The 15,571-nt window shown below is 46.5% G+C and overlaps 1 protein-coding gene across 3 annotated transcripts in view; it reads right to left on the bottom strand.

The window, feature by feature from the left end:
- Positions 1 to 15,302, bottom strand: part of XDH (xanthine dehydrogenase) — a 61,204-nt gene extending 45,902 nt beyond the window's left edge. For 2 of the 3 annotated variants that reach the window (XM_081265280.1, XM_081265282.1), the window contains exons 1-5: positions 14,249 to 14,383; positions 8,150 to 8,207; positions 4,981 to 5,077; positions 3,939 to 4,047; positions 780 to 906 (exon numbers count right to left, since the gene is read on the bottom strand). In XM_081265280.1, the coding sequence (XP_081121406.1) occupies positions 780 to 906; positions 3,939 to 4,047; positions 4,981 to 5,077; positions 8,150 to 8,207; positions 14,249 to 14,290 (433 nt within the window). In that variant the 5' untranslated portion in view covers positions 14,291 to 14,383. Of the gene's footprint in view, positions 1 to 779; positions 907 to 3,938; positions 4,048 to 4,980; positions 5,078 to 8,149; positions 8,208 to 14,248; positions 14,384 to 15,185 lie in introns of those variants that run through there. The other variant, XM_081265281.1, reaches the window with a different exon arrangement.
- Positions 15,303 to 15,571: the final 269 nt, after the last annotated feature.

The following is a 15,571-nucleotide window of genomic DNA, read 5'->3' as shown; positions in this document are numbered from 1 at the left end:
CATGTCTCTAACCTCAAAACTTCCATCATGACTCTCCCCCAGGAAGCTTTCCTAGAAAGCTCAGAATAAGTCAGGAGCCCCTGCTGGTGTCTGGTCAGGCCTTATCAGTGAGCTTATCAAACTACATTATAAACTCACTTCCTCTTCAGAGTGTGAATTCCTTGAGAGGAGTAACTACATCTTTCCTCTTGTGCCTGTACAGCACAGGACTCAAACTACTTAATTGGAGAAATAATAGATTGAAATGTTGAACAGGTAGGGAAACTTCTCTGTTCACTTCAGAGGAGCAGACACATGGGACAGGCTCCTGGGCCCACTCACAGGAGGCAAACTGGGAAGCCAGCCCTTGCCTGTGTCTGAGTCCTGCCTGACTACCTTCCTCCTATGTGGTCTGTACCCTGAAGAATCCTGAGCTGGTGGAAATTGATAAGAGGAAGCCGTATCACTAGACTCTGTGCAGTTTCCCAAGTGGTCTCCCATGCCAGCTGCCCAGTGCCAAGGCCACCTCAAAGCTGGAGAAGGGCAGGAAGACATTATAGGAAGCAGGGGACCCCAGGAGGTCTATAAGCCAACCAAGTGTTCTCCAAAGCAGGAGAAACTAACTTTATAGCAGATCTTAGCCATTGCTCTGGGGTGGCCTGCACCTTTCCTCCAAAGGGTGTTCTGACACTCCAAGCCTCTTCCTGGCTGTCACCCTGACCCCATCCTGACCACCCCCCCCCCCCCCGCAGGGTCCCATCTGCCACTCCACCTCCTTGGCTGTGCCTGAAGGCCCGTACCTTGGAAGGCATTCTCAATCTCCTCCATGGTGGGCTCTGGCTCATTTCGGAGCAGCGTGTACATGCTCATGACGATGCCAGGGGTGCAGAACCCGCACTGGGAGCCATGGCTTTTTGCAATTCTCTCCTGAAAGGGACAAATGAAACAGATGCCTGTGTTGGCGAGACCCCCTCCCCATTCCCTGAGAGACAGTGGGGGTAATGATCAGGTCAAGCCCCTCCTTAGAAGTAAGGTCCTGTAGACCAGCCACGGGCACCTGGTCTATAGGAGGAGGACAGTCCTACTCTTTACTTCTAAGGATTTAATGAGATAATTCATGTAAACCCTTGCCCTGTGCCTGGCATATGGGAGGCAGGAAGGCAGTGTTACAATGGGTAAGCCACCCCTTTTAAAGTGCAATGAGTATTCTGGGAAGTAGGCCCAGGAAATATAAGAACTTAACATGCTGTGAATGGAAGAGTTGTGTTGTATTCCTCTGACTACACTACCCTGCAGTCCAGCTCAACTGACCTTCCTGGAGGACCAACAGGGCACCTCTTATTCCAAACTAGAGTCCCATTGCATTCCTGTATTCTTAAGTGGAGGCAACTCCTCCTGTGGAGGCCAGAGAATTGGAAAACATGTCAAACTGAATTGACTCCATGCATTGAAAGTCACAGGATTCCCATGCAAAGCAGGAAGATTTTTACTCTAAGGAGATTTTCCTCATTCACGTGGCTTTCTTTTTTGTTTTTATTCTGCTTTTTTGGTCTCTTGGGAGTCTCTCTTGTGTTACATAAAATTGCCAGAATATTATAACCTTAGTATCCTGTATATATATTAATTGATTTTATGAATATTGGCTGAGAATCTCTCATACACCAGGCACAGTAAAGGCACTGGGAACAGAACAGTGAAGAGGAGAGACAATGAGAGATCTCCAAAGCCTACATTCTCACAAGGAGAACACTGACAAAGAAGGAATCCCAGGTGGAGATTTTGTGCACAGAGAGTTTTTACAGAATGACATGATCCATTGTGATGGTGGCTGAACACAGTGGCCAGAAAAAGCCACTTTGAAAGGGAGCCCTTACGCTGAATTAAGTAACACTATTTGAATCAGAGAAGAGCATATTGTAGGGAGAGAGAACCGCAGTAAGAAGGCTCTGGGCCCAGAACAAGCCTAACATGCTAGATTTGCTGGAAGGCCACGGGTGGGACTTGCTGGGACTGGAGAAGTTGGCTCACAGCAGCTCTTCCCACGTCAGGGTTGGGATTTGGAACTTCATCAGGGTGTGATGGGAAGCCAGTGGGGATTTTCAGCAGGAAGTGTGTGATCGAAGACTGAGGGTTTCCTGATCATACTGGGGGATTTAAGGAATTTTCCTAATCATACTGGGGGATTTAAGGAATCACCCTGGCTCCTAGGTAGAGGATGGGTTGCAGAGGGCAGGAATGGAAATAGGCCTCAGGATAGCGTAGCCGACCAGACAAAAGGGGAGATAGTGGCTGGGCCCAAGTAGCAATCACGACAACTGAAAGAATGAAGATGTCATTAGAGGTTTGGTTGGTAGAGTGGACCCCACTTGTGGATGGATTGGATGTGGTCTTTGAGAGAAAGAACCAAAGGCAACTCCTAGATTTTTATCCTGAGCAACTGGGCAGAGGAAGATTGTGAAGGAAGAAGTTGGGGGGGGGGGATGAGGTTTTGATAAGCTTGAGGTTAGACATCCGTGTTGAGTAGGCAGCCGGAAGTGGGTCTAACCTGAGGGGAGGTGGGAGCTGAAGGCGTGGGTGTGCATGCTCCTTGCAGGTAGAGAGATCCAAACTCCCCCCCCCCCCCACCAGAGAGACACTGAGAAGGGAAGGGGTCAAGGGCACATCCTGGACCCCACAGCAGGAGAGACAGAGCAGAGGAGGAGCCAGCACAGGATGCTGACGTCGAGGAGGGAGGAAAAGCAGGGGCATAGTGCCTCAAAACCAAGAGAAACACATGAATGGACAAGAAGTGAAATCCAGCTGTTGCTCAGTTGGTGCCAAAATAAGTGCATCAGGAATAAGGTCTGACTGCAAAGGGAGGGGTTTAAACTGATCATACAGATAAGATCCCAGTGTTTATTCATTCTTTTTTTTTTTTTCCATGTTTGTTTCAAAGAAATGACAAGCCCTAATTACCCTTCTCACACCTCCTGCAGGTTGGACAAGTTGAGTAATTTCCCCATTTCCTGCCTAAGAAATACAATGATAGAGGCAAAGCAACACTACCCCACCCTGCCCTGCCCTAGGGACAGGCCCAGCTCACTCATCTGGAGACCCTGGCTCCATGGTGTCATGAAAGGTGTCAGGGAAGGCAAGATCTCCTCAAGGGCACATCTCCTCAACTGGTCACGGGAGGATTAAGGCCTGGGCTTAACTTTGGAACCTTTAGTGATTGCAAAATCCCAAAGTTCCCCTTCCTCAGTTTCCCCAAACAAAACAAGGGCCTTTCCTTCCCACCGTGCTCTGCTCCCATTTGTTTCCACTTGGCCTGAGAATATCCTGACCCTCTCCAGAAACCCCTCAGATTATTGCCCACTCTCTCCAAAGATGTTCCCAATTCGAATTCATTTTCAGGTGGTCTGATTCTACCTGAAAGCAGATAGAAAGCCTTAGCCAGGTACTCATCCATCACTATTATCTTATTTAGCCCTTGATAACCTCTATCCTAGTGAGAGTGGAGGCTTGGAAGCACATTTGTATTTCCTATCGGGGAGAAATAAAGGTGCCACTAGGATTACCACTCCAAGGAATGGAGAGTAGATCAGCCTTTAATCAAGGGACACAGAGAATTTGGAACCTGGGAAGACTGAGGGTTTCCTAAGCATACTAGGGAACAAGGTGAGAAAGCACCCTGCCCCTCCTCCTCCCATTCTGGTGCAGCTGGACCACCTGATCACCAGATTCAGTTGATCTCTTGGATTCCTTGGGGTCATGCAATGTTAGGTTCACTCTGGCCACAGGAGGGAGTTTTGGGCTTGGAAGCCTTCTCTTTCCATCTCACAGCACCCAGAAGAAGAGAAAGTGACCTTTGTTCAGGTTGTGAAACTCTACCTGACAACCCCAAACCAGTCTGCAGCTTGGCCTGAGCCTTCCTGCAAAACGCCCTGACCCCAAGAGCACAGCTCCTTCCCTCTGCTTACCTGCACAGGATGCAGCCGAGTCTTGGTGCTTCCTATTCCCTCCACAGTAGTCACGGCAACATGATGCAAGGAGCAGATGGGGGCCAGGCAGGCATTGGCAGAAAAATGGCTAGAACCCCAGATTAAGGTCACTCCATTGTCCACTCAGGTCATCAGAGCAGTGTAGGGCCTGGGGAACTCCTCGTGGGGAAAGAGAGGGAAACGGGAAACACCAGCCCCTTGAATAGAGCTTCCTCTAGAATTTCTTCGCCTGCTTTCCTTAGCCATCACTTGTTCTCGTGTATGTACAATCAACATCAGTGACTGACTGCCATTTGTATGCTAGCACTCAGCCGAGAGCTGGAGAATGACAGTGAATGAGATGAAATCTCCAGCCTTCAAAGCTTGCAGTCAACCCAGGAAAATAGAAGTGGGTGTGAAGATGCAATTTAAAAACTTCAGGAGGGCTGTGCATGGGGCACTTTGAAATCCACACAGACAAGAGGCACTTAGGCACTTAGCCCTGTCTTGAGAAGTCAAGGAAGGTTGCCTGGAGGGGGTGATTTGGGGTCCACTCCTAAAGAGCTAGTACCAGTTTGCCAGGTAGAGAGGCTTGGAAAAAAAGACATTGGGAAAAAGCTTTTGCCAAGATCAAGAAATGAGTGGGCCTGGGGCATCTTTAGCTCACAACTATCTTGGCCTAGAAGGAGTGCTGGCACACAATGAGAAGGGAAACTGGAGAGGAGAGCTAGGGCACCATGGAGGAGCCTGGACTCCAGCAGGGGCTGTGGAAAGCTACCAAAGGAGCGCATGAGATGAGCTGTGAGCCTGAATTTAGAAAGATCATTTCAACAGCCGTTCAGAGAACCTGGTCAACAGTCATGAGCCAGGAAGTTACTTGCTAAGTCATCATTGTACAGTGTCCCTGTCCGTGGTTAGAGCTTGCTCAGAAACACAGGCTCACATACCTGTGCACATGTATGCACACGCTCGCACGCTCACTCACGGGCTGGCCCTGCATCTTAGCCCTCACAAGGACAATCAGGCAGCAGGCAAAGGATACACGATCTTGTTCTGGAAACGGTCGTACTTGGAAAGCATCACTGTGCAAGCCCCGCAGCCCCCTTCTCCACAGCCAAGCTTGGTCCCGCTCAGCCCCACTATGTGGTCTCGAGTTAAGGAACATGAACTAGGGGAAGGAAACTGCAAGATTGCTGGGAATGCCTGGGCAGAGTCTCATGGGTCTGCTCATCCATCCCCACACTGGGCTCAGGGTCCTCCACCTGGGAGGCAGCAGAGCCAGGGCCTTCTCACTCAGAGGAGACACTGCAGCCCAATGGGGCAGGAACAGAGAGCAAGACAGCAGGTTCTCATCTGACAGCATCCCCAGGGATGCCTGTAGAGCTGATAAAGTCCTAGGATCCAAAATTGGAGCTAGATCAGAGGCTTTCAAATATCCAGCCATGATATGTGCAAGTAGAAATTAAAATAAAGGTTTTTTTCGAGACGGTTGACCAGAATCGGGCCCAATACTTACACAAACTACGGAAAGATAATCTGATACTTTACCTCACTAGTGGGCGATTCTAGAGAACAGCAATTGGTGGGCACATTCTCTGTGACAGGCCTCTGTCCAAACCCCCCAGCCCTCTACAGCAGATTGAGGGAACTGAGATTATTTTCACCTGTCACTTCCTTCATTTTCAAGATAAAATGAGCAACTAGCGATGATATAGATCATATACTTGGAAAGCACTTATATCCATGTGCCCAGAAGATCTTCACAAGAATTTAGTTAGCAGCTGGGGTAGGAACTATGATTTTTCTCACAGAGTAATAAACAAAATAAAAATGAACTGAGACCCAAGATGTAGCATGAGCCACACAAGTGTTCCCTTGCTTGTTAGGGCCCCAACGTTCATCTGATTTGGTGTGCACCCCCCTCCCCATGCCATCTCTCTAAGCACACCTGAGACCTGAGGAGAGCTTTCTGTGTCCTTGGTTATTTTTTTCACAAAGTAGATGCAGTTATCTGCCATTCAGACATCGGCAGGGGTGCATGAAGACAGGGAGTGAGAGCTGGAAGTCCAGCAAGGTATTCTGGCCTCTGGATCTTTCTAGAAGCCAGGGTAGAAATCAAGGGTCTTCTCTCTTACTGGGAACTCCCACAAAGTAAACTTCAGCCCAGACAACAATAACCTGTGAGGACTTTACTTGCCAACTTTTGAAGTGGCACCCCCTTTCTCCACTGAAAAGTCTTAATTGGGTCTCTCCAGAACTCTTCACCATGGCTGATTTTAGGACCGGCAGCAAAAGAGTCTCTGCAAAAGAGTTCAATGTAGATAAGCTTCCTATTTTTGTGTCTCCCTGTTTACTTGGCCACTGGCCGAGAAGATACCAGCACTCCAGATGCTGGACACCCCCTTACTAGGTTTTCACAAACATATCCAGTATAACACTTTGAAGAAATGTGCAAACAAGGCCTCTGGCCTTGAGCTGGGCTTCACAGAGATGTCCACATTTTTAAGATAAGTTACAAGTTACATGGTAACAGCTGGCAGGGGAGGAAAGAAAGGGGAGAAGCAGCTCTCCCCTTCTCAGGTGTTGTCCTTGAAGGGTTAACTTGCCCAGAACAGTGAAAGAAAAAGCTGCTTTTATGTGAACTTCTGCAGACTGTGAACTTCTGAGCCCCTCCTCTTACATGCTGGGTATAAAACTCTGAAACTCCCTGAACTCAGGGTTCAGGGGATTAATTGATTACAGCAAAAGTTGTGCCCTCTGAACCTGGCTGCAGCCAAATAAAACTGTTTCCTGCCATCTTTGGTGCCTTGCCTGGTCTGTCCCTACAGCACTTTCAGTTTGGGATTTCACTTGCACTTTGTCCTTTCAAACAGCTTATTGCTATTAAGGCATTTCTGAGGTTTCCGGGCCTTCAAAACTAAAACTGAAACTAATAGAAAACTAAAACTGATCTCAACCCCTGAGACCTGGGAGGTCTATTCCCAGACCTCCCAGGCAGATGGGCTGGAAACAGAACTCCATGCAGTCCCCCGATCCTATCCACTGGGTCCTCTGCTGCAAAAGAACCACGAGGTTCATCTACTATGAATCTCTGGTCACCAAACACAAACACTGTGCTGTCTGATGGGAGACCACTGAGCCACAGTCAAGGCTAGGGTTTCCAGGGCCACTTCTGAGAGTATTGAACAAGTCTTTGTTGTCCTCAAACATATCACTGGAAAGAGAACCAGACAACCCTCTGGGAGAAGGAGGAGTTCTTTAGCAGATGTCAGGACCAGTGAGCACAGTCCTGACAATAGACCCCCAGAGAGTTTCTGGTATGGATGAGAGGTCAATAGCATGTTCTCGGCTTCAGTCCAACCTCTATCACATTTGCCCAGAATATGGTAGTAGGGCAGGTCATGTCACATCACCCACGCCTCACTCCCTCCCCTGCTGAAGGGGAGCGATACACTTCCATGGGATCGCTCTGGAGATTAAGCGAGATCAACTGTACACACCACCTTGAACCCTGCCTGCGCATAATAAGTGCTCACTAAAGGTTAGCACCTACTATTATTTTTGTTGGTTTTGACCCAGAGTCTCAGGATACTTTAATACTCTGAAAGGACAAAATGTACAGAGGATCTTACAGAAGTCCTGCCCACACTGAGAGCACAGCAGCACCCCAAGTCTCCCCTGAGGAGTTCCCTGCCTTTGATGCCTCCAGGGTCTGCCACTGCCACAGCTCCCACCTCAGGCTCCCTCTCCCAGTAGACACCTGTACCCTTGTCTTCCACACCAGACGGAGCTGGAAAAGTTCTCTGGAAGTCCACTTATGTATCAAGCAAATGTCAGCTGGGGAAGGACTGACTCCTCCCAGGGGAAACGAAGCCCTCCAGGACAAGAGAAGGTCTTTTTCAGACACAGCATCAAACATTGGAAGTACTAGACTCTTAGCTGGAAGAGATCTCAAAGGAGATCGCTAACAATCCTCTCACTCAGGAACTGAGAGTTTCAGATGCAGGGAGCTCAAGGACTACACAAGGTCACACAGCTACTGAGTGACACCACTGCAGCTAAACACAAGTGTCCAGACTCCAGATCCAGGGCTCTTTCCTCCACACCTCACAGCTGCTCTATTCACACTAGGAAATGACAAAGCCCAGAAAATAAGACCCTGTTGCCCCACCCTACCCCCATTCCCCTACCCCCACTTTAAGTCAGGATACACTTTCTTCTCAGGTAGACCAAAAGGGTTGTTTCTGGATCTGCATTTTTCTCCACCACCTACCAAAAAATGAAAGAAAAATACATTATGGGTATACTTGACCATCCTTCTGCAATTGATTTCTCCCTTCCATGTCTCATCCAAGAATTGGTAGAATTAGCAGAGATATGCCAAATAGATAATGAAAACCAAGGTATTTTTCTTGGCAACCCCATAAGAATGAACATATAAACTACAAGCCGGAATCCATACAGTCTCACAACCTTAAATCCTCAGATTCTACCACACTGCTCGGCCCTGCACCTCCCGCCTGGGCTGACCAGGGCAGAGCCTCCTCTGAGTCAAGCACATCATCCCATCTCTCCTTCTGGGCCACATCTTGGAATGCCAGGGACAGCTGCGAGGGTCCTCGAGGCAGGCTCTGGCTTTGTCTCCTTGAGCATACACCCTAAGACCCTGTGTGTGACTGGAGAAAGCCAGTCATCTGGCCTGTGCTCACTGCAGAGGTGTGTATGGGATGGGGATTCACAGTTAGGAATGGAGGAGAAATCTCAAGCCAAAGACCTATCAGTATGTTCAACAAGGTAGGAAAAAAAAGCCCGTCTATAAAGTGAGAGGCTTGTCCCCAGTATGAACTGGCAAAGGAAATCTATGAAGCCCTTCTTCACTACTCCTCATGCATCATCAGGATAGTTCTGGGTTCTTGAGATGACTGAGGGAGAAAATCTGTGAGAAGGGCTTCTTCGGAGAGAACTGTACTGAGTCACACAGTTTCCTAAAGTGGAAGGAAAGGAGGTATCTGCCTCACACCTCAAACCCAGGGCACATAAAACCATAACGCCACCTTTGCAGCATAGGGGACATGGTAGTCTGGAATATGGATACAGCTATGGGTGGACTTAACATACAATTAATAACTCATGAGGATGCACTTGAACCTCTAGTTAAGGTTAAACTGAGACCAGTGCACACTCCTAGAGTGGCAGAGCCCAGGATATGGGTGGCCATGGGCTGAGTGCAGGCCATCCATGAGGGAGAGAGAACTGGCTTGGAGATGTTTAAATTATTCTCAAAAAAAGACTGCCAAGGGCGGGTGAGGAGCCCTCTAATGGGGAGTCTGTGGAATGGACCTCCTAACCCTGGAGGCTGAGGGAAAGCAGCCAGAGAAAAGCACATGACTCTTGTCATGAGACATGCAAAGGAATGCTCTCTGTGGTGGCCCCTGAAGAATCTGCAAAGTCATCGCAGGAGGAGGAAAAGGGTCAGCTCCAAACAGCTGAAAAGCCCCGAAAGCCAGAAGTCATCTGACAGCTGTACCAATCGAACAACTGCTTCCTTGCTCCCCCCACCATGCCATCCTGAGTTGAGACCATGTTGGCAACTTACATAGATAATACGACTCTTTGTAACTGCAAGTAATCAAAAAGTTTATAAAACTGCCAAGAGTTTGCCCTTTGAATAAGGCTTGAAGGACATTGGGAGATAAACTTAATTGCCTCATATGATCATGCCTCTTGAGTCTAGCTTGTTCAACATCCTGGCTACAAAGTTCACACAAGGAGTCATTTTTTTTTTTCTCCTGGAGGAAAAATCATAAATGCAAATAATCCTGATCTTATCACCTTTCTCATGCACAGCAGTAAGAGATGGTTGTTTCCCTCCATGTTTTTCCTTCCTCCTGTCATACACCAAACTGCAAATCCCTCTTCTATCTTCCAGCCCCCATACCTTTCAGCATTCTTGCTCTCTTACACGTGCACCTTGACTTCACAGGAGACCCTATTGTCTAGTCAAGGCTTCCCACGCCACCCCAGCCACGGGTGGCCCACCCTCCATTGAATTCCCATAGGTAACGGCCATGCTGCTGTCACAGCGTGGCTGCAGGGCTTTCCAGGTGTGCGGAACACTCTCAACAGACTGCCGATGGGTATTCCCAGCAAAAACACCTGGTGAGGAAATGGATTTACGAAAACTGGGTTCGTCGATTCCTCTGGGAAAACTCGAGCATCAAGAGAAATAATGATTATAAAGCATTAGAGCCCATGACGTAAGATTAAAATCCACGAATCCAAATAAGTGATCAATAAATGAACAAATGGAAGAGAAGAGAAAGCTGTTCCTGACAGAAGAATATCAGGTGATAAATACGATTGGCCATCTTGTAATCAGCACAACAATTAATCCAGTTAATCATTAGTGGGTTAAATTTAATGAACAAGGTATTTATATAATTTCAAAGTATCTGTTTGCAGATGATTCATTATAAAGGTAAAAAGAGTTACTTGCAGTAAAGGAATCTAGTGGACCCCACGTTTGCCAAGAGATCAAAGTTCATGTCACGATCATGCACTCCCTTAGAGAACGCACTGAGAAAGACACCATACTTGTGTGGCATTCCTGCCCCAAAAGCTGACTCAGAATCTAATTACAGGAAAGCATGAGACAAACCCAACCTGAAGAACATGGGAACAAATAACTGGCCTGTTCTCTTCAGAAACGTCAATGTCATGAATGACAAAGGAAAACAGGTGCTATTTCAAATTAAAGGACCAAAATAACTAACCGTAAAGCATGGCCCTGGATTCTGGGCTGGGGGCAAAGAATGGGAAAGAATGACATTATTGGGAGAATTATAATTTTGCAAAAGATCCATAGGTGATGGTATTATATCAAAGATAAATTTCCTGCATTCTATAAGTGAAATCTTACTCTCTAGGAAAGTTCTTATTTTAAGGATTTGAAGTAAAGGGGCATGATTATGAAATGTACTCTCAAATAATTCAGAAAAAAATTATAATTTATATATATATATATATATATATATATATATATATATATTACCTAACATATAAAATTGTGTGCGTACTTATATACATCTGTACATCTTTGTGCGTATGTGCATGTTTGAAGGATAAAGCAACTATAACAAGAGGTTAGCAGCTTTTGAGTAAAGGGTAGTTAAAATTGCTTTGTAGTCTTCTTGCAACTTTTCTGTAAATTTAAAACAATTTAAAAATATAAGGTTTAAAACTATATTTCTTTAGTTCAGGATTTCTCAGGGCTTTTAATATCCATCCATTCATTCCACCCACATTAATTGGGCATTTACTATGTACCAAGTACTATGCTGAGAGTTTTAAGAGTATCCAAGAAGACTATTTCATGATACTAGTTTCCTGTAAAATACATCTGGAATACATTACTTCACCTATCCATGGGATCTTGAATGGCAAATGCCTGGTCTCAGACATGGTATTCTTCCAGTACTTGTCCTGTATTCATGCCTTGGAAGGAGCTTGATAAATGTTGGCCACAAGAATGAGTGAGTGAGTGAAAGCCAACAGGAGGCTCTTTCTAGCCCACATAGGGTTCCTGTGGAGTTGCTCCTAGATACCTCCAGCTGCACCCTAACTGCTGAATCCTCTTGGACTTAGGCGCCAACATCTCCACTAAACAGAGTGATTACTCAGCGACCACCCAAAAGGATTTTTGTTGCAATAATAAAATCCTTAGGGGCTCTTTTCCTCTGACTCTGACTCTAGACCAGAATATCTAAGATATGTAGTCACCCAGGCCTGTCCCCCCCAAAAGGTCCTCTGGGTGTTTGATGTTTTGCATCTAGCACCCTCTCTAGACCCCAGCTAGGGAGACAGAGTCCTGGACAGAACAAGCTGTGTAAGAGGCTCACATTGAAAAACAAGTCACCAGGCCAGGTGTGGTGCTGCATACCCATAATTCCAGCAACTGGAGAGCCTGGGGCAGGAGGATCATAAGTTCAAAGTCAGCCTCACCAACTTAGCAAGGCCTCAAACAACTTAGCAAGACCCTATCTCAAAATAAAAAATAAAAAGGGTTGGGGATGTGGCTCAGAGGTTAAGTGCTCTGTGATTCAATCCCCAGCACCAAAAAAAAAAAAAAAAAAAAGTCACCAAGTTTGGACAGCTTCTTTGGTAACTACTTTGCACAAGATCCTATAACGAAAGGGCTGAAACATCACAAGAATGAAAGCAGAACAAGCTTACTCATTGCTGCTTTATTAAACCAGGGTCCCTCACTTGGCTGTGTTTACAGCACCACAGTCACGTCTTTACTCTCTGCACTGTGTCTCCATCTTTCCAGTATTTCTCAAGAGGCCCCATCTTCATAAATTACAGTCATGAACATTCATCCCAGAATCTGGCAGTAGTAAAAGCTTCCAGAGAGATAGTAGGGTGTGATATAATAATGCCCTCTAAAAATTTAAGATTCCTTTCCTAAACTGAAAATAAAGTTCAAGGGAAAACAATCTTTCACCAAGTCAGTTTACTTTGAAATGTTCCCATCTAGACCCAGAACATAACAGCAAGCCATCCCTGAAGAAGACCAGGACCTTATGCTATCACACGCAAATGGATAACTTACTAAAGAAGACCTTAGAGTAAGGCATAGCTTTGGAAGTCCCTGGATCCAGCTACTCACTGTAAAAATCACTTATAAGGGGCTGGGGTTGTGGCTCAGTGGTAGAGCACTTGCCTCACACGTAAAAGGTACTGGGTTCGATCCTCAGCACCACATTAGAATAAATAATCAAAATCAAGGTATTCTGTCCAACTACAATTAGAAATAGTTTTTTTAAATCACTTATAAAAATTCCAGAGACGATGTCTTTGTGTAAGAACCTCTCTAGAAGCCAATTCTAAACAATCGTTTCTTACATCTCCATGAAGTAATTGCTGAAGGCAAAGAAGTTTAAGCAGTTGGATGCAAAAGGCTTACTACCACAGCTTGGGAGCGTTGCCCTACCTCTTGGTTTGGCACAAGGTGTCACTCCTGAAAAGGAAGCATCTCAGACAGCTCTGAACCCCAGCACCCCTGATGGCACCACCATCAATAGTCTTTGTGGCACTGATGTTGTGTTGGCTGATGAAAATTCTCTTGCTAGTCACCTAAATACATCCTGACAGGGTAAGTCCTGGAATCCTGTGAAGCACATTTTAGTTCTTAAAAATTACCTCAAAAGTCTCTCAGCTTCTCAATTCAATGGAAAAAAAAATGTCAATATAGCGAGACAAATAAAAGTGCCCTTCTTTGGGGACCCCTTGGGAACGTTCATTGTTCACACAACATGGCCAGTTACAAAGCACAACTGCAGCTACTCTTTTGTGATCTTTTCCATTCTCAAGCGTGGAGCTGAAACACTGCACTGGACCAAGCTGATTCACTCCCTCCATGTCCACAATTTGCACTTCACCCTTCAGGTTTACAACAACACAGACGCAGCCCTGCCAAGCAAGCACCGTGTCTCACGACCCGGTGGAGTGGACAGGTCACAGAGCTCAGGGAGCCAGATTCAAACCCTGTGAACCTCTTGGTGCAGGGAGGGCAAACAGAGCTGGAGACGATGGAATGGCTTCACTCCCTCTCTGCCTGCACCTGCATTAAAGCTGCAAAGATTCTCACCCTTGCAATGCCCAAGGACTCGCACCCATGCCACCTTTCTTAGGTCCCAGTGCACCAATGCAGTTAATCCAAGCAGGTAAGAGTTTTGCAATACTTATTGGTAGAACCAAGGAAGGGGGAGTGTCTCCTTTATGAAATCATGTTTGCCACAAGGTGTCAGTATATGTTCCCACACCGTCATTCAGGACAACTGTTCCATATGTGTATATATATATACACAAAATATATCAGAATCAAAAGCTCTGCACATTACATATCCTGATGCTAGCATAAAAAACATATTCCTGATCCTTCTCCAAGTAAAGAAAGCCACAAAATCATTAAGATATATCTAATTCAACACAGAAATAGAGGTGTGGCTGGTCACTTCCCGACTCACCTAGAACTTTGTCCCTTTTCCTGGCTCTGCCAGTGTGTCTCCTACTGCAGAGTAAGCACTCAGAACCCCCCACCCCTCACTCTTTTGTGCCTGGAGTGTCTGGCCTGTGACGTAGCCCTGAGAGGGTTTCTTGTCTCAATATTAACAAAACACAACAACACTTTTGAGGAGAGGAAAACAAGAAGGACCAGGCTAGAGAGAAGCAGAATACGCCTCTTCCAGAGGACACGCATCCCCTCCCAAGGAGCAGGGACTCCAAGTCTAAGGTCAACTCTGACTTACCTTTCTGCCATTCACAAAGAAAACCAACTCATCTGCTGTCATTGTCACCGGTGGAGTCCCTAAACTCCAGGTACCTCACTCCTAAGAGACACTAGCAGTTACCACTGCTCTGCAACTTGAAAGCTACACCTCCTATAAAATGAAACCAAGTTGGCCAATGGGAGAGAACCAGCTTGCAGCTTCAGGGCACAGACAGTTCTTGGCAAAAGCCACTGGTTTACATAATCCAGGAAAATGCAAACAACCCTACACACCAGTCACACTCTACAGCTGTGGAGAAGAGCACAGAGGAAAAGGGCTTCCACAGAGTGGCTGGGCCTATGTCTTGGTGCAGGTGACCATGGACTTGGGGCATTTCCCTCATGTTTTGTTGCAAGACAGACCTAAGGGAAGCACCATTATCAGTGACTGCTGTCCGGACGAAGCTGATTCCCTCCCTCCATGTCCACACTTGCATTTCACCCCTCCAGGTTTACAACAACACAGACGCAGCCCTGCCAAGCAAGTGCTGTTGTCTCACGACCTGGTGGAGTGGACAGGTCACAGAGCTCAGGGAGCCAGATTCAAAGCCCAGCATTGGACTTCAGACTTCTTTTAGCTGCTCCAGAACTTAGTAGTTATCCCAGAAAGGGGCACGAGAACCACATACAGGGCAGAAGGCTGAGGGACAAATGCTATTTCAGAAGTGCCTTACAAATTTGCAAAGAAACATTTAACACTGTTGCAAAGGTATTGCCATCAACACAACCAAACAATCCTGACAGCAAACTGTTTTTGAGATTTTTCTTTTATTTGAATTTTCTCTCAGGAAAATGCCCTTGATAAGCTGCCAGAGTAACTCATAAAAATGTTTCAAAATACCAAGTAAATTAAAATGCACAGACCACCTAGGCATAGACCACATTAACAGAGCTGAAAAGCCTCCCCCCATCAGTACCATTAACTCCTGGTGTAAGCATACGTGGGCACGGTCCACCCAAGCAGAAACAATGGGCTCTCTGTAGTCCAGCACCCTCCAGCTCCCCTCCTGGACACCAGTTTTCCCTCTGGTCTTCCTCAGTCCTCTAACAACCTGCACAGGCACTCAGCCAACCTTCCTGAAGGAGGATGTCCCCTACACCCTTGGCAGGCTAGGTGCAGGGAATAAAGGAATGACAGGCAGACGTGCTTGGTGCAGCAACAGCTTAGAGACACTGAAGACTGCCCAGAAAACCACCCCGCCCTTTTCCCAGCACCCCGCCCTTTTCCCAGCACAGCTGTTATTCAACCAGGAGAGGGAATTTTTACTCATATCATCATCAAACATTCCAATTTTCCCTGGAC

The sequence above is a fragment of the Spermophilus citellus genome (assembly GCF_964194105.1).
Source record: "Spermophilus citellus genome assembly, chromosome: 13".
NCBI classification, from domain to species: domain Eukaryota; kingdom Metazoa; phylum Chordata; class Mammalia; order Rodentia; family Sciuridae; genus Spermophilus; species Spermophilus citellus.
This window is presented reverse-complemented; position numbering and strand designations above follow the sequence as displayed.